Raw genomic sequence first — 18907 nt, 5'->3', positions numbered from 1 at the left:
TTGTAATGGCAGCTGGGGTAAAAGTAGCCCAAAAATAACCCTAATAAATAACCCTTAATAAACCCTGCCACCTTTGCAATTTTACCCACGACTGCATTTTCAAACAAGAGATACTGCAAACCTGGCAACTCTTATGTTGATAATGTATTGTAGGAATACTGATTAAACACACTCACACATTCAAAACACCAATAAAAATGCAGTGTATTGTAGATGACCAGTGTAAAAATGACATGAAACCCTCTTTAAGATGAATCAGGTGTGCTGAGAGAAGAAAACCCTGCAATCACATCTTTAATTCTTAAGAATCAGTCTTGTCCACTTAGGGTCGAGGTGGCTGCAGGTTTACATACTGAGCAGACACACATTTCAGCTGATTTTACCCATGTGTTATCAGTTAGTTTTGATCTTCAAATAATCGGTTATATCAGGTATAGTTCATGGCTGGTCTTGGATGCTATAAAAACCTGTAGACACACAGACTCTTTGTTTTACATAAAGGAGTACCAGGATCCTAACTGGTTCAAGTTTGGTCAAAGTGATTCCCAAAGTGATTATCCTCTGATGAGAAAAAGCTGGTGTGTGTGAGACGAACACAATTTTTGCATCAATTTTTGAAGCTTTATTTGATAAAATGTACAGAGAACAAAGCAGCTGATTAGTTCTTGAAAATCCCAGTGAGAAGACGAAGTTTGTAGTGGCTAGCAGCGTCCATCCTCCTCTGGCTGGCACTCCGAGTCCTGTGTTGTTTTTATATTGAAGAAGAAACACAGCTGGTACAGATGTGTGCTTGGTCATGTGGCTTGTAGATATGAGCATATTAACACTCCTAGCTAGATCATCACTCTGGACATAACTTGGTGAGGTTTTTCAGAGAGGCAGGTGTGATGTCTTCTTCCTGTTCTTCAGAGGAAACTCTCTTCACCAGAATAGTCACCATGAAATCCTGTAATCCTGGGATGTTTGAGGGATTTTCTGCTCCTTGTGAAGGTAAATGAATCTTTCAGAACTACAGTTCCACAGGTGAGAATGTGAGCAATGCTGAACAGGTACATGTTGAGTAAAATAACCGTTCAGCAATCGAAAGTACTCAGAAAGACCAGGAACCACAGATGCTGCCAAGCCAAGGTGGTACCAAGTAAGACTGTGGGACAGCAGAAGTACCTCAACCAAATGTTACCAAAGAAAACTCAGAGCAGAGCTCTCGATAATGGAGCTCATGACTGAGAACAAAAGTGGAGAAAGGAACAAGACTGACCATTCATGATAATCAAAAGTGACCAACATGGCACAGATCACAGTAGTGCCAGATAAAAGTTGGTTACTAAAGAAGGAAGGTGACCTCCTGCTGACAAAAGTCTAACAACAATGAAGTCTTCATGGTGGAACGTGGTTCTTCAGGTCTCTCTAAGCGAGGACCCAAGACATGTCCCTGATAATGATCTAGCTAAGAAGGGTATAATTCTGCTCAGTTTTGGCTGGTGGTAAAATAAATGGTGGACGATTAGATTGGAGATATCTTGTTGGATCTTCTGGTGAAGGTCCGTTTCACCACTTTCCAGGCCATCATGAATAAAGAACGAACACTTTTCTTCTTCTTTTGTTTCTTGCCTTTAAATCAAAGAAGCAAAGAATGAATGTTAAAGTGAAACTGCATGAACTTTGACAATAAATTTTAAACAGAACCTCATGACAAACTTTTACTCACCAGTTGGGTTTTCAGGTGTTTGGCTGGCAGAAGCCCCTGCAGCATTACAAGTACTGTCCTTCTTTAATAATGGGCAGGACTTTGGCCTCTGATGGCAGGGTCTCTCTGGTCCTGCAGTATTATCTGAAGATTTTACCAATCTGACAGTCTGGTCTCTGTTCAGAGCATCAAGGTGTGACGTTTTCTCTGAAGGGTTTTCAAACAGAGCAGATCCCAAAACCTCTAGAACCAGAGAGTTGATAACATCTCCATTCACATCTGAAGGTTTCCTTTGAGCCTTGCTGATGGTACCAATGTGTGGCTGGATGTTCTTCATTACTAATTTATCCCCCATGATCTCAGAACCAGACTGAGCTTTACAATCATGTGAGAGTGAAATGAAGCTGCTTTCTGAAGAGCTGGAGGAGATTAGCTCATTGGCATCCAGGCTGGGTGATTCCTGGATCTGCCTTAGGATGCCACTGATGAGGTCACTGATGGCATCACTGTTATCTGGTGAGATGATTTCAGTTAAAGACTGGTCTGATAATTTCCTTTGAATTCCCACCAGAGTTTCACTTATGACCTTTTTTGATTGTAAGCTCAGCTGGGAACCAGAATCTGAGCATAAGCACTGGGTCGGACTCTGGCTTTCATCTGTGGTGCCACAACTTGCCAACATGTCTGATTCTATAGAATTCACTGGTGAACATACATAAGACATATCTGATGTTTCCTGTAGTGACAAAAGTCCTTCACTTGCAAGAACTGATATCACCATGTCTAAGGTCTGTCCGACAATATCTTCACTCATGTTTTCTATCTGTACATGTTGGCTAGTTGGGCTGGTCCGAGACTGGCACGTTCTCTGAGGTCTAAATCCCAGAAAGGTGACCTCGGGTTCCTCTGTGTTGGAGAACTGAAAACTAGTTTCTGGTTCTTCCACTGGTGTAATAACATTCCTCTCTCTGATAACTTCAAGAGAGGAGACAGGAGACAGTGACGGACTTGGAAGTTGAACATCCAAGTCCAGGTTCTCAAAATCATCAGCCTTGTCATTGCTCTCTTGCTGCTGGCATTTGATCAGAGATGCAGAACAGTACAGCACCTCCAGCACCAACTTCTCAGCCGTCGAGAGTAAGGGAGGTGCATTTACTGAGTCATCAGAGGAGCTCATTACTACAGAGCTCTCAAAACCCCCAGAACTGTCCGATTTAATCCCTGAGCTTGGTGATTTTGTAAGATTCTGACTCAAGCCCAAGTCTGGAAGATGCACTCTGGTGGACTGTGTAGGATGAACAAATTCCACCAGAGCAGGAAGCTGATTTTCTTGTACTTCCATCACTGTAGTGGTTTTGATCCCACTAACAAACTGCTTCAGATCCTCCACCTTCATCTAAAGTACAGAGAAAACATGAAATGTTAAAATTAGATCTTAAGTTAAGGTTTTCAGAGCAATTCATCTGATCTGTAGTAAGACCTGTTCTAATTACAATCCTGAAGATACTGTAGACGTATCTGAATAAAATGATGATACACTCACCAACGTACTTGCAGCAGCTCCATCAGCTGATTGACTAAATTTCCTGTCACATGAAAACCAACAATGAAGAATTTTAGTCAAACACATAAAATATCAGAGCTTTTTTTCACTGTTTAAAGAACTTACTGGATTGAGTTCTCAGTGGGTGAATTCTCTAGTGTTGAGTCCTGAGCCAGCAGGGTTCCCTCGGCCTGGTCATCAGCAGGTGAAATGGTCGAGCCAGACGAACAGGGCAGTACAAATATTTTTCTTAAATGTTCCAGTTTAAAAGGAACGTCCACTGGTGTTTGTGGGATTCGACGTTCTACACGGAGCTCTCTGAGAATTTCTTTCTCCATTTCCTCCAGCTCGATCCTTTGATTTACCTCCCAGGCCTAAGCAAATATTTTACATGATGTTTGTATTGAAATAATCCTGTCCAACACCATTCTCATTAAAGTGTAGTAAAAGTATTTTCTCACCTTTTCAGCATAGCTTGAATTGCTGCCTTGTTTTACGTTTTTCTTGAAGCTTTAAATAGAAAAACAAACATCATTAAAAATGTCAATATGAATAAATGAGTGAGAGATTTAATACATGATGGAGGTGAAACTGAGAAGCCATAAAGACTCATGTTCCTGAAGGTGCTTCTCTCTCTATAGATGAGCCACTCTTTCATGTGAGCAGCACTGATGTTCTCAGGAACTCCACCATTGAGTTTCAGCACCATGAACTTCTTCAGTAGCTGCTTCTGTAACCAGAAATGATCATTTGTTAGCGCTGTAGGCACCACCCACACTTTCACACTAATGTATTTTACTGTAGTTTCATGAGTGTAGTGAGGAGCTTATACTGAATCTGAACACATCAGTATTCAGAGCAGATCTTTCTGACTGGGTTTAAATCCTCCTCAGACAGTTGCTGAAAGGGGTTTTGATGATGGTGGTGGAAATACTTCAGGCTTCATGTTACCTGCTCTTGTTGGTGAAGTTTGTTCCAGCTCATCAGCACTCTTCTTATGTACCGCATGTACTGAACTAGATCTTTCACCGAGCACAGCACCTAAAAGTAATACAGCGCTAGATCAGAGGTGCCAGTAGACCTTCTGACATGTTAAAGGTGTGAAATGTTCAGTTCTTGTTGGTTTCTGTTCTAATGTGTGTACCTGATCGTCCTGAATGATGAGACCCTGTTTGAGCAGATGCTTTTTCCTTTGTGGCTGGCTAAAGAAGTTCTTTAAGTGTGGATCGTGGAGGCAGTTGTAGGATCCACACGTTATTTCCATGTCTTTGTCCGACGAGTCGAATTCTGCCGATTTCACAAACAGCTATGGGAAGAACCAAAGATAAAAACACTGTAATATTACTTACCAAACATGATCTCACATTCAAGTGTGGAATCCAAAGTGTCTAATCTATTTACTGATTTAATAACTGAGTGTCATGATTAGAGCCGAGAGTAAAACTTGTTTTGGTGCTTACACTTTCTCCTAATTCTCCCCTGAAGTATTGTAGTGAAGGCTCCTGGAGATCAGGAACCTTTGACTGGACAACGTCCACTTTGTTCACTCGAGGCATCTGGAAGTAGAAAAGAAACAACATTATGTTTAATTTCATAATAGAGCTTTTTTAATCAAACCTCAATAGTGTAAAAAGTCTCCACACCCATCTAGCTTTAAAGGTGCTGTGCAGTGGTGTAGTGCTGTCTAAATCAGTGTTTATAATGCAAATAGCCACGGCCCCTTACCATTCTATACATATTACATCTTCTATAGATGGTAAAATATAAAGAATGAATGATGAGTATGAATAAATAGATGAATAGAGAGATAAATAAATAAAGAATAAGCTGCACTCACATCTCTCTGCTTTGTGTTACTCCACAGTAAGAAGAAATGAAGCTCTGATTCACCTCGCGCTCAGGTCATGCAGTGCAGCTCTCTGTGACGTCATCAGAGTTCTAACACAGCCGCGATTGCGTCACATCAATAATAAGCCCCGAGTCACGTGATCAGTCACAACGATGGGTGCAGCATATTAGCATGGTTTTTGGGAGAACTACTGTATATTGGACTGGAGAGTATAAGTTACATATTAAAGTCATAACCAGTAGATGGAGACATCACCTTATAAATAATAAACACAGTTTGGTCAAAAGTATGTGGACACTCCTCCTAATTACTGAAGTTTTTTTTCCACTCATTACTAAATCAATCAAAATGAATTACATATAACCCCAAAAAAGAAAAAGACGAGACAGTATAGAAACTTCAAATAAAAAAACGTTGCATTTACTGCATTTGTTTAGACTTTTATATCATTGCAGACAGCATGAACCCAAGATAGTTCATGATTTGTCTGGTTAACTTAAATTAATTTGTTATTATAAATTCATTCATTTCAGACCTGAAACACATTCCAAATTAAGTTGTGACAGTAAAGTATTTACCACTTTGTAATGTTGCCATTCCTTTTTACCACTTAAAAGATGTTTTGCCACTGAAAATACAGTGATGAAATGTTTCAGGTTTAATTTTGTCTCATTCTTCCTGCAAACACGTGTTAAGATGTGCAACAGAACGGGGTTGTCACTGATGCATTTTTTTGTTTCAAAATTGTGCACACATTCTCTATTGAAGACAGCTCAAAACTGCAGGCAGGCCAGTCTGGTACCTGTACCCTTCTGCAGACATGTCTTGTAGTGTGTGCAGCATGAGTTTTTGCAGTGTTTATTTAAAAAATGCAGGGACATCCCTGGTCGTCTTGAAGGCAGCACATGTTGCTCTAAACGTAAATTTACTTTTGTGTATTAATGCTGCCATCACAGAAGTGTAAACTACCTTCGTGAGGGACACTAACACAACCCCCAACCATGACAGACCCTGGCCTTTGAACTTTGTCCAGTGAAAATGCTGATCTGTTCTTAAAAGGTTTGCTATTTTACAGGAAGTGGGACCAGCCCAGCACTTTGCTGGTGAAAAAAATATGATAGAGATCCCTTTGATCCAGACCACTGGGAGACCAAACCTGAGCCACATGGATGTTTTGCAAATGCTGATGTACTTCATGAGATGTTTCTCAGCTGCTTTTATTTCATCTGTGTCCCATCTCCTTGGCATTGCTGACAGTAAAGCAAAAAATATTACAGGACAACCAGGCAGGACTAGAAACGTGTGCTTGTACAAACAGTTGATTTGGTTACCTTTCTTTCTCTATTGTCTTGAAGTTGCTACAGTATAAGTAAATATGAGTGCATTTTGTCACTTTTGGGATTCCATAATTAATGTAAAAGTGTGCTTCTCTACACATGTGATCATCTCTTTGCTGCACCTCAAAAGAAAAGTCAGTAAAGTATTACGCTTCTGACAGTTTGTCTATGTACCATTTATTTCTTCCGTACATTAGCAGTCGGTTAGACAAAATGTTGAAGATGCTGAGGTGTAAAGCAGCTAAAAATATGACTCGGGTAAGTTTGGAAAACTTCCAACCAATTCTGTGGACGTGGCGAGGGAAAGGGGGATCGAAACAGGGATAAGAATTTTGTATGAATGTTATGTATGTTATTTAATGACTGCTGTAAAATGTGGCACTGGTGATTTTTGAAAAACAAGGTCTGTGAAAAATAAGATGATACTGCCATGGTATTCTGAGTATCAGGTTTCCTGCCCAAAACCTCCTCTTCAGTACTGAATACCATAATGTTTACTTTCTGTGTATCATATGTGGAAAGTTGGCAAGGACAGTGAGGTCCTCCATCTCTATCAGCAGGGTCCACTTTTTTGATTCTTGGAGAGGTCTGGCAACTTCTCTTAATTTTTGCAAGATGTAGTCATGTTTACTCTGATCTGATCCCACTGGCCTAAATAAATGTTCATGCAGTTATAAAATGCATCTGTCATTCTTCACAATAGGAGAGACTTCATCAGGCCATGTGATAAATATCTGTTGTTGGGTACAAAGTCTTATTGATGCCAGAGGACATGAAGGCTATGGTGTCATATACTGACCAACAGACTGAGGATGAGGTGAATGTTTTACAGCACACAGTGCATCGAACCCTACTGTGTATGGGGCTGTATAATTGCAGGCCAGTCAAAGTCAGGGCAGTTGTAGCCTGGTGTTTAAGGTACTGGACTAGTAACCAAAATGTTGCCGGTTCAAGCCCCACCACTTGTAACGATTTTTTCTTTTTATAAACTCGTTATCATATTTTTAAATCAGGGTACCATCCACCAAGAGTGCTTTAACTCATTTTACTAAACATCAAAATCAGAACATATGAAAAACACAAATCATAATCTCAAATGCCACTATAAAGTCCATTCATTGAATATAAGTCTTGGAAGAGTTCATTGAGTCTTTCAGTCCATAATTTAATAATTAGATAGATCTCACCGGGCCTTTGTAGATATAATTAATTTCATCAAGAGTCTATAGAAGTCCTTGTTGGGTCCAATACAAGATGAAATCCTTTCCAGTTAGTTTGTGAATACTGGGCTTGTTTCCCACAGTCCATCCAACCAGCAAGTTGTTGATTCAAGACACAAACATTTACAACAATTGAATAGAGACAAAGATAATCTTCCAGACCAGAATGAAGAAATAAAAAAAACCTTCTGAAAAAGAAAACAGTACAAACTTTCTATTAGCAACACTTGCATGAAGTTTGGTTAAATATATAAACAAAAGTAACAAACAACTTACATTGAGCTTTAGAACAAACAAGTTCCTCAATAAGGTTCCTTAGCACAGCACATTACAATGTGGTGCTTCTCCAAACCATCTCCATTACCACATGGTTCCCCTTTTAGGTTGAGAATTGCCCTTCTAATAAGATTACTGCCACTTAGTGGTCGGGGTTGGGAATTGGCAGTAACAACTGTTACATACCTCCCCCTTTGTTTAAGAATTCACTAAGCCATAATATCTTTTAATATTTTGAACATGATATGTACCATGTTGATCTAGTGCGTTTAGCATAGCTATTTTGTAGTTAACAGGGTTTAGTTGTTTAATGACTTTGGCTGGCCCTTGCCATTTGGGAGCTAGCTTGGCCATAAATGCGTCCCCTGCCCGAGACAGTGGATGAGAACGTACCCAGACAAGTTCGCCTTCTTGGTACTGTTCTTTCTTGCGGCGCAGGTTGTTATACTTTGCTTGTCGGGCCTGTGCCTTATCCATGCTGGCTTTAACTCTATTAAGCAGAGTCTGTTGTCGCTGCAAAAGTTCATAAGCTGGCTGGTCAGGGTTGGGTGGTCTTTGTGCAAGGCGTTCTAACGGTCCCTTTAGCTTGTGTCCTAACGCCATTTCAGCCGGTGTGTAGTTAGTGCTTTCGTGCCATGCAGAATTTATTGCAAATCTAAATTCCGGAATCCATCGGTCCCAATAACGGTGGTTATCTTATCTAAGGAACCTTATTGAGGAACTTGTTTGTTCTAAAGCTCAATGTAAGTTGTTTGTTACTTTTGTTTATATATTTAACCAAACTTTATGCAAGTGTTGCTAATAGAAAGTTTGTACTGTTTTCATTTTGGCTGTGGTTTTAGCGTGGTGCAATGGCGGTCAGGGATGGATTTAGATTTGCTTAAATATGCAGATTTGCAACAATTAGCCAAAAGTGTTGGCTTGAAAGCCAACATGAAGGCTGTTAAGTTGCTGAGAGCAGTAAAGCAGCATTTTGAACTGGAAGGCTCTGAGAATGCACCTTCTACCCGGCAACGTCCCGCATCATCCTCAACACCCGGACCACCCTCACCACAACAGCAGAAGCAGTCAGCCAAGCGTCCAGCACTGAAGTCCGCACTCTTCAAACCTACTATCTCAACCAAGAAAATCGTCAGGTTTTCTCGGGGCACTCTGGATAATGAGCACAAACGTTCTTTGTTGAAGACTTCAGCTCGGATGTCCAGAACACCTGGTACAGGAATTAATCCATTTATCTTCAGTGGCTCTGATACCCCAGGGACCAACAAGAAGAAAACATTTGACTTAAAGGTAAGCTGAAGCCTTTTCCAACTCAAACTACTGCACCAGAGAAAACGCAAATGGTTCATCAGAATAACTATAAACAGCACCAAGTGCAGACAAGAGAGGAGAGGCGTGTCGAGCAGACAGAGGGAAGAAAACAAAAGAAAGAGAAGATGCTTGGTGCCAGACGTAGACTGCTTTTTGTAACCATTGTTTTGTGACCATCATCGTTCGAACAATTTTATACACATACATTTGCTATTAAACAAACAAAGTTGTTCTGTAACAAAAAAATAAAAAAATAAAAAAAAAATAAAAAAAAATAAAAAAAAACCTTCTGAAAAAGAAAACAGTACAAACTTTCTATTAGCAACACTTGCATAAAGTTTGGTTAAATATATAAACAAAAGTAACAAACAACTTACATTGAGCTTTAGAACAAACAAGTTCCTCAATAAGGTTCCTTAGCACAGTAAGTAAGTAAGTAAGTAAGTAAGTTTATTTCTATAGCACATTTAACACGACAAGTCGACCAAAGTGCTGTACACAATGATAAAATAAAGGTAAAAGAAAATCATTTGCAACATAAACCACATAAACATACAGCATATTCAAAAAATTTAAAAAGCTAAAGTAAAAAGATAGGTTTTAAGTCTAGACTTAAAAGTTGTAAGGGACGGGGCAGATCTAATGTCAAAGGGAAGACTGTTCCATAGTCTGGGAGCTGCAACTGAAAAAGCTCGATCACCTCTCGGCTTCAGCCGAGAACGAGGAACAGCCAACAATAATTGGTCAGATCTCAGAGACCGTGGAGCTGAATAAGGGCAGAGTAAGTCATTTATATAAGATGGTGCTTTCCCATGTAATGCTTTAAAAACAAATAATACAATTTTAAAATGTATTCTGAAATAGACAGGAAGCCAATGCAGTGAGGCTAAGATCGGAGTGATGTGGTCCCTTTTCTTAGTGCCTGTCAGCATTCTCGCCGCTGCATTTTGTACCAACTGTAGTCGAGCCAAAGAGGTTCTATTTATGCCCAAGTGCAATGAATTACAGTAATCTAAACGTGATGATATAAAAGCATGAAAAGCATGAATAATTTGTTCCTGGGCTTGAAAAGAGAGAAAAGGCTTTATTTTTGACATTTCTCTAAGCTGGAAAAAGCTACTCCTTACAACAGAATTAACTTGTTTGTCAAAACTGAAATCTCGGTCAATGATAACACCAACGTTTTTGATACTGTTCTTTACACAACTTGCCAAATTGTTCAATTTTTGAGATACTGATTCAGTAGCTTTAGTGGGGCCAAATAAAAGAATTTCTGATTTCTGTTCATTTAGTTGAAGAAAATTTTTGGCCATCCATGATTTTATCTCATTTAGGCATTCACTGAGACAATTTACGGCTGAAGGGTCACTTGGTTTAATGGGCAAGTAGATCTGGGTGTCGTCTGCAAAACAATGAAATGGTATACTATATTTCCTAATAATATTACCAAGAGGAAGCATGTATAATGAAAAAAGGGCTGGCCCTAAAATGGAACCTTGAGGGACCCCATATCTCAGGTTGGCGGTAGTTGAAAAACAATTTCCAATATTTATCTTAAAAGTCCTATTTCTCAGATAAGATCTAAACCAATCTAGAACAGTTCTCTGTATACCAACCATATACTCAAGGCGTTCAAGTAGAATGCAATGGTCAATAGTGTCGAAGGCGGCACTAAGATCTAAGAGAAGCAATACTGCACAATTCCCTGAGTCGCTAGCCAACAATAAGTCATTTATCACCCTTAACAACGCAGACTCTGTGCTGTGCAGTGCTTTAAAACCAGATTGAAATTTTTCAAAAATATTGTTTTCTGTTAAGTGTGATGTCAGTTGCCAAAGGACTGATTTTTCAAGTATTTTAGAAAGAAAACTCAATTTAGAAATGGGACGAAAATACTCAGAATGCTCGGATTAAGATTATGTTTTTTTAAAAGCGGTTGGACAACAGCATGCTTACAGCAAATAGGAACACTGCCTGAGGATAGACTTGTATTAATAATTGTCACAATACCGGGTCCTATTATATCTATTGCCTTTTTTACAAGGCAAGTAGGAATGATATCACAAGGAGACACCGAGGTTTTCATATGGGAAACCGTGTCTTTGACAAATGAAAGAGAAATTGGTTCAAACTGATTGAAAACAGCGGAACCTAATAACTCCATTGAACAGTCAATTCCGGAAGGATTTATATTCAACCTAATATTTTCAATCTTGTCAAAATTTTTTTTCAAAAAATCCTCACAATTTTTGGTTGATTCAACAAGAGTGACAGATGGGGCCTTTAAAACAGCATTTAAAGAGTTAAATAAAACTTTAGGTCTATGATGATTTTTTGCTACAATTTCTGAGAAATATTTTTCCCTGTCTGCTTTTGCAGCATTTTGAAAATCAGTCAGACAATGTTTTAAAATATCTAAAGAAACCTGCAGCTTGTCTTTTTTCCATTTTCGTTCCACACATCTACATTTACGCCTAAGGGTCTGGGTAGAGTTAGTTAACCAAGGCTGAGATCTGGGTTTGCTCTGTCTGGTTTTAAAGGGAGCAACAGAATCAAGAATAGTAGTGCAAGAAGAATAAAACAAAGATATTAGTTCATCCACATCAACTTGAGGGGACAGTGTCTCCATACGACTCATTTCAGGACTCTTCAAATATGCTTCTGAAAAAAGTGAAACAGTAAGAGAATTTATTTGCCGAAAAGAATAACTGGGTACCTTTGTATGCAAGATTTGTTCAGGTAATATTGCGTTAAATACAATTGGCCTATGATCAGAAAAAGTCGCATCCTCAAGTTGAAAATTCTGTAGAGTCAGTCCAAAAGAGAGAATTAGGTCTAAAGTGTGGCCTTGTACATGAGTAGGGCCATCTACACATTGAGTAAGATTAAAAGAGTCAAGAAGATTTCTAAAATCATTTACCATAGGTTTTGTTGGGCAGCAGACATGAATATTAAAATCACCCAGAATCAATAACCGGTCAGTTGTTGGCAAAATGATTGACAAAAATTCTGCAAAATCAGCTAGAAAGGAGTTATTAAGTTTAGGGGGTCTGTATACCAAGGCACAAAGAGAAGGCTTAAATGACTCAATCATTAATAATTGAACTTCAAAACTTGCAAACGACTGAACAGATGGCACATGACATTTAAACTCATTTTTGAAAACCACAGCCACTCCACCGCCTCGTCCAGTAGATCTAGGAGTGCTGGAAAAAGTACAATGAGCTGGACAGAGCTCGATGAGTTGGCTTGACTCACCTACACTGAGCCAGGTCTCAGTTACAAATAAAAAATCCAGATCTTTAGAAATGAAGAAGTCCTTTAATATGAAGGTCTTGTTGGAGATGGATCTTGCATTAACCAAGGCCATCTTTGAAGCCACCGATTTGCCGACATGCCAAGGTGTCCGATCCAGCTGCCTGAGATTTTGGAGGCACACACGACGTCCACAGCCCAGGTACAACCTAGTCCGGATAATCCGCACTGGCGTACTCGGATCCGGTAGAACTGGAAATACCTGCCGATGTGAGGTACTCCGTTCGCCAGATCTTCGGTGTAGAAACAGACTCCATTCCGATCCAGAACCAAGAATCTGTTTTGCTTGGATGTAATCCGAAGACCTTAGTGCCATCCTCACTCGGACGCGGAGACCTGCGCGTCTTCCACGCCGCCTTTTGCGCCTGACCCGCTCAGGTACGCAGCATAACAGCGTTTGCACACAATCGGGAATCGGCGGGATGAAATGTGGGTGACAATCATACCTCTGAACCCCAGACGGTTTGTTAAGAAAATCCATAAATCCATTTCTGATTGTGAAAAGAGCTTGTCGATCATAAACTATAATGGAACAGACAGAGTTTATAAACATACACGCGCATGGCGCAATCAACCAAAAAACCGAAAAAAGTCGACGGCAAGCCACACAACACACCGGCGCCATCTTAATAATGTGGTCTTACAATGTGGTGCTACAATTGTAATGTAGTGCTTCTCCAAACCATCTCCATTACCACATGGTTCCCCTTTTAGGTTAAGAATTGCCCTTCTAAAAAAATTACTGCCACTTAGTGGTCGGGGTTGGGAATTGGCAGTAACAACTGTTACATACCTCCCCCTTTGTTTAAGGCTTCACTAAGCCATAATATCTTTTAATATTTTCAACATGATATGTACCATGTTGATCTAGTGCGTTTAGCATAGCTATTTTGTAGTTAACAGGGTTTAGTTGTTTAATGACTTTGGCTGGCCCTTGCCATTTGGGAGCTAGCTTGGCCATAAATGCGTCCCCTGCCCGAGACAGTGGATGAGTACGTACCCAGACAAGTTCGCCTTCTTGGTAGTTCCTTTTCGCGGCGCAGGTTGTAATATTTTGCTTGTCGGGCCTGTGCCTTATCCATGCTGGCTTTAACTCTATTAAGCAGAGTCTGTTGTCGCTGCAAAAGTTCATAAGCTGGCTGGTCAGGGTTGGGTGGTCTTTGTGCAAGGCGTTCTAACGGTCCCTTTAGCTTGTGTCCTAACGCCATTTCAGCCGGTGTGTAGTTAGTGCTTTCGTGCCATGCAGAATTTATTGCAAATCTGAATTCCGGAATCCATCGGTCCCAATAACGGTGGTTATCTTTCACAAATGATGCAATCATGGTTTTTAAGGTACGGTTAACTCTCTCAGTCAAATTGGTCTGTGGGTGGTAAGCAGTAGTGAGTTTCTGGATCACTCCCCATTCTTTACAGATGGTATTTAACAACTGTGAGGTGAATTGCGGCCCTCTATCAGAGACCAAGTAAACCGGTGTCCCCCAACGAGTGAATATCTCTCGGGTTAAGATGCTGGCTATCTGTGGTGTTCGAGCACTACGGATGGGAAATAGTTCTACCCATTTACTGCAATAATCTACGACCACCACTAGATGTTCATTCCCTTTGCTGCTCCGTGGGAATGGACCCATTAGGTCAACACCTAACATATGTCCAGGTTCTACCACCGGGGTGGATTGGAGTAATCCAGACAATTTGGACAATGTTGGCTTGTATTGTTGGCAGGTCGTGCACTGTTTGCAGTGTATCCATACATCTTTGCGCATTTCTGGCCAGTATGCTACATTGAGTAACCTCTTCAAAGTCTTCATACGACCAAGATGGCCACTTAAAGGGTTATTATGGGCAAAAAGAAGGAATCTGGATCTTAAGGCAGTGGGTATTACTACTTGAAGTATTTGACCTTCTTGGCTGTCTGTAATGCTGCGGAACAAGTAACCATTGTGTTCTACATAATGCATGCCGTTGGGGTTTTTGAGGGTATTTTTTGACGATTGCCATAAGGGTTGTAGTGTAGGATCTTCCCTCTGATGTTTGGCAATCTCTTCCCAGCTAACTGATAAGTCTTCCCCTTTTGGTGTGGCTTGTTGAATAGCAAGAAGACATAGGTTTGCTTCCTGCATCCCGCGGGAGAGAGTGTCTGGAACAACATTACAACCTCCTTTGCGATAGTAAACTTTAAAATCGAATCCTTGTAACTTAATGGCCCACCTTGTTAAACGAGAAGATGGACGAGGTTGGTTGAAAACCCATGTCAAAGCAGCATGGTCCGTAAACACCTCAAAATGCCTCCCTTCTAGGTAGTGCCGCCACTTCTCCACAGCCCACACCACAGCTAGACACTCCTTCTCAGACACCGAGTAGTTCTTCTCGGCATTGTTGAGTAACCGTGATGCATAAGCAATTACATGTTCAGCTTCATCCCATTCCTGTGTAAGAACTGCACCCAAACCCACCTCACTGGCATCGGTTTGGACCTTAAAAGACAAGTTGAAATTAGGAGCGCTCAAGACAGGTGCTTTTATCAAAGAAGATTTGATGTCATTGAAGGCCTGTTGGCAGATAGTGGTCCAATCCCATACAACACCCTTCTTTTTTAGGGCATGAAGTGGAGCTGCACACTCTGAAAATCTTGGAATGAATCTGTGGTACCAACCTGCGAGCCCCAGAAACCTTTGAACCTCTTTTACATTACGAGGTACCGGAAAGTTTTTTACTGCTTCCACTTTTTCAGCTTCTGTCTTGATGCCTTCGCCTGAGATGACATGACCTAAATAGGTGAGAGCTTTTTGAAGGAGATTAAATTTTTTTAGATTAAGGGTAAGACCAGCTTTTTCCAAAAGGCTAAAGACATATTGAAGGTGAATAAGGTGCTGGTCAACAGTGTTGGAATAGACCACAATGTCATCAATGTAGACAAAGCTAAATTTTCCTATTACATCTTTCAACACATGATTCATTAAGCGTTGGAAGGTAGCTGCAGAGTTCTTTAAACCAAAAGGAAGACGTAAAAAATGGTATAAGTTGTTCTTTACCACAAATGCAGTCTTGTGAATGCTTTCTGGGTCCATACTGACCTGCCAGTATCCACTCTTCAGGTCTAAAGAACTAAACACTGTAGCTCCGTGAAGTAAATCGCAGATTTCTTGGACTTGAGGCATAGGAAATCCATCCAGGTGTGTTTTGGCATTTAGGGCTCTATAGTCTACACAGACACGTGTGCCACCATCCTTCTTTGGTACTAAGACCACCGGAGCGGACCAGGGAGATGTTGAGGGTTTGATGATGCCTTCCCTAAGCATAGACTCAATTTCTTTGTCCAGAAACTGTTGTTTAGCCACAGGAATTGGGTACGCTTTTCTTCTCACAGGAATTTCATCCACTGTTAATATTTGGTGACTGATGATGGTGGTGTGACCCAGTTTATCAGTACACACAGTTGGCCAACTCACAAGCATACTTTCCAGCATCCGCTTTTCTGTAGTTGTTGCATCTGCATGTTCCACCAACTGCTGAATGATTCTTGTAGTTTCTGCAGATACTGTTATCTTCCCTGTAGCAAGATACAGACTAACAGGATTGTAAGTAGAACTGCAACATGTAAAACTATGACCATCATCATCTTCAGTGGGTAACCTATAGGTATGATTAGTGAAATCCAAAACAATGCCTGCTGTCAATAAAAACTGTAGTCCAATGATGACAGGAAAAGAGAGGTTGTGGTCTCTTATAATAAATAATTCAATCGGAAAATTCTGTCCATGCAATGTACATAGCCAACTCACCCTTCCCAGAGCAGTCTGCAACTGTCCATTTGCCAGTGTGAACCTCTGTCCTTGGCTGGACTTCCAAATCTCACCATCAAACTTTAATAACCTCCAGTGTGATTCCTGAATCAATGAAAAAGTACTGCCAGTGTCTACTACAGCGTCATACTTGTGACTTCTTAAACATACCTTTTGTTTTGACTTTGTGTTTCCTGTTGGACTTGTCTCCAGTATGCTCTTTCCTCCAAAAGATCTCTTTCCACTAAAGTGCCAAGTCGAACCAACTCATCCACTGTAAAAACGGTCCCCCTTAAAATACTAGCCAGGCGTGGTTTGCAATTAGGTAAAATTGAGTGTATAATGTCTTTCTCTTTCATGTTTGGCTTCCACCATAGACATAATGCACAATAGCGAAATGCAAACTCTCTGATGTTTTCGTCAGCTCCTTGTTTTCTTTCGCGTAAGCGCTTTTCTAACTCTTCTTCATGGTCTTCAGATAAAAAGGAGTGTAAAAACATGACTTTAAACTGTTTCCATGTCTTAATGTTCTTTTTTTCTGCAAGCCACCAGTCTTTTGCAGTATCCGACAACACAGATGTCAAAGTAGCTAAAATTTCTGGATCACTGAGATGTCTCACAGCTAGATATTCCTCACACCTTTCAATAAAAGCCACCGGATCCTGTTCTGAACCTCCGTATCTGGGGAAGTCTAGTTTGATTGGAGCTGCATACTTTACCACAGAAGAACAGCTGTCTAAACCACCTACTGGAGTGGACGTAGTGGGGTTTGGCACTGGATATGTACTTGGTGTAACAGGCTGCATAGGTGAACTGGGTTGGTATCGGGACATCATACGTTTGAGCTGTACATCTCATCTCTTGAGACAGTCTATAACAGACTGGGTTAAATCTTGTAGTTGGTTTTCCAGATTTTGTTTGACTCTATTACTCTATTTTGTATACAACCATTTGCTCTATAGCATCTCTTTGATTGTCAATTACTACATGTAGATCTGTTACCTGAGTCTCTACACGGTGAAGGCGACTTTGTACGTCTTCCACTGTTCGGTTAAATTTCTCTTCAAGGTTTACCACTCTTTCCATTAACTCTCCTGACAATCCTGCCATTGCGGGGTATTCTTCAGGTGGAGGAGGTGGTAAAAAGTCTTGTTCATCTTGGATGCTTCCTTCTTCCTCTGCATCACCATCTGAATCAATATAAAGGTTGCTGAATGTGGATATAAGGTCACGTACAGGCTCCCGGCGTGTAACAAATGAACCAACAGTGAAATCTGGATCTACTGACCCATCCACTGCATCGGGTTTTGACGTGGCCATAACCAAAGCTATCTATAGATGTATTTATGGACCAGAAAACAAAGAGACTAAAAGCTTTGACAATAAATTTAAAATTGGTTTGTAAATTATGACAAAGAGTATAGCCAACAAAGTAGACACTCTTAAATATGCCGATGATTAAAACCAGCTGGGACGTCCCTGTTCAGGCGCCAATGTAATGATTTTTTCTTTTTATAAACTCGTTATCATATTTTTAAATTAGGGTACCATCCACCAAGAGTGCTTTAACTCATTTTACTAAACATCAAAATCAGAACCTATGAAAAACACAAATCATAATCTCAAATGCCACTATAAAGTCCATTCATTGAATATAAGTCTTGGAAGAGTTCATTGAGTCTTTCAGTCCATAATTTAATAATTAGATAGATCTCACCGGGCCTTTGTAGATATAATTAATTCCATCAAGAGTCTATAGAAGTCCTTGTTGGGTCCAATACAAGATGAAATCCTTTCCAGTTAGTTTGTGAATACTGGGCTTGTTTCCCACAGTCCATCCAACCAGCAAGTTGTTGATGCAAGACACAAACATTTACAATAATTGAATAGAGACAAAGATAATCTTCCAGACCAGAATGAAGAAATAAAAAAAACCTTCTGAAAAAGAAAACAGTACAAACTTTCTATTAGCAACACTTGCATAAAGTTTGGTTAAATATATAAACAAAAGTAACAAACAACTTACATTGAGCTTTAGAACAAACAAGTTCCTCAATAAGGTTCCTTAGCACAGCACATTATAATGTGGTGCTTCTCCAAACCATCTCCATTACCACATGGTTCCCCTTTTAGGTTGAGAATTGCCCTTCTAATAAGATTACTGCCACTTAGTGGTCGGGGTTGGGAATTGGCAGTAACAACTGTTACACACTGACAGGTTGCCACTGTTGGGCCCTTGAGCAAGGCCTCATTGCTTAGATTGTATACTGTCACAACTGTAAGTCGCTTTGGATAAAAGCGTCTGCTAAATGCCGAAAATGTAAATGTAAAGTGCCCATTCTAAGTCATGTCCAGTGTGGACACACGGGCATTAGCAAGATCATTTAGATGATTGCTTGTAAAAGACATTGAACCTAAACACACTGTACGATGATCTATCTCACAACAACTGCTGGTAATGTCCTGGTACTGAATACCACATGACTCCTTCAGTTGTCTTGTGGAGTCCATGTTTGGCACATCAGAGCTTTTTTGACAGCATATTAGATTGTGTTGATCAGTGATGGTATTGGCTGACTGGGCATCA

The 18907-nt window shown here is 40.2% G+C and overlaps 1 protein-coding gene and 1 long non-coding RNA gene across 3 annotated transcripts; both read right to left on the bottom strand.

Moving 5' to 3' along the window:
- Nucleotides 1-247: 247 nt before the first annotated feature.
- On the bottom strand, nucleotides 248-5404 carry LOC134319143 (uncharacterized). 2 transcript variants are annotated; one of them, XM_063000159.1, is made up of 9 exons: nucleotides 5068-5404; nucleotides 4691-4786; nucleotides 4375-4536; nucleotides 4182-4271; nucleotides 3692-3960; nucleotides 3357-3604; nucleotides 3231-3273; nucleotides 1709-3083; nucleotides 248-1611 (listed from the first exon to the last, which is right to left on the bottom strand). In XM_063000159.1, exons 6-9 carry the CDS (start codon nucleotides 3566-3568, stop codon nucleotides 1505-1507), a joined length of 1737 nt encoding a protein of 578 aa, XP_062856229.1. In that variant the 5' UTR covers nucleotides 3569-3604; nucleotides 3692-3960; nucleotides 4182-4271; nucleotides 4375-4536; nucleotides 4691-4786; nucleotides 5068-5404; the 3' UTR covers nucleotides 248-1504. The 2 variants fall into 2 exon arrangements, with proteins under 2 accessions (XP_062856229.1, XP_062856237.1); XM_063000167.1 differs by lacking the exon at nucleotides 3231-3273 and having other exon boundaries at nucleotides 249-1611.
- A 2043-nt stretch (nucleotides 5405-7447) lies between these two features.
- Nucleotides 7448-8383, bottom strand: LOC134319136 (uncharacterized). The gene is made up of 2 exons (XR_010013470.1): nucleotides 7913-8383; nucleotides 7448-7824 (listed from the first exon to the last, which is right to left on the bottom strand). It is a non-coding gene; the product is annotated as an uncharacterized LOC134319136 (long non-coding RNA).
- Nucleotides 8384-18907: the final 10524 nt, after the last annotated feature.

This window comes from Trichomycterus rosablanca, chromosome 1 (assembly GCF_030014385.1).
Source record: "Trichomycterus rosablanca isolate fTriRos1 chromosome 1, fTriRos1.hap1, whole genome shotgun sequence".
Classification (NCBI taxonomy): domain Eukaryota; kingdom Metazoa; phylum Chordata; class Actinopteri; order Siluriformes; family Trichomycteridae; genus Trichomycterus; species Trichomycterus rosablanca.
Note: the sequence above shows the minus strand (reverse complement) of the source record. Positions and strands in the feature narration are given on the sequence as shown.

What these genes read in the sequence shown, in the direction of transcription:
- LOC134319143 (XM_063000159.1), bottom strand. Translation starts at nt 3,568, where the DNA reads ATGGAGAAAGAAATTCTCAGAGAGCTCCGTGTAGAACGTCGAATCCCA. An exon ending in CCCACTGAGAACTCAATCCA is followed by an intron (nt 3,274 to 3,356) that starts GTAAGTTCTTTA and finishes TTCATGTGACAG; the next exon opens with GAAATTTAGTCAATCAGCTG. An exon ending in GAGCTGCTGCAAGTACGTTG is followed by an intron (nt 3,084 to 3,230) that starts GTGAGTGTATCA and finishes TCTGTACTTTAG; the next exon opens with ATGAAGGTGGAGGATCTGAA.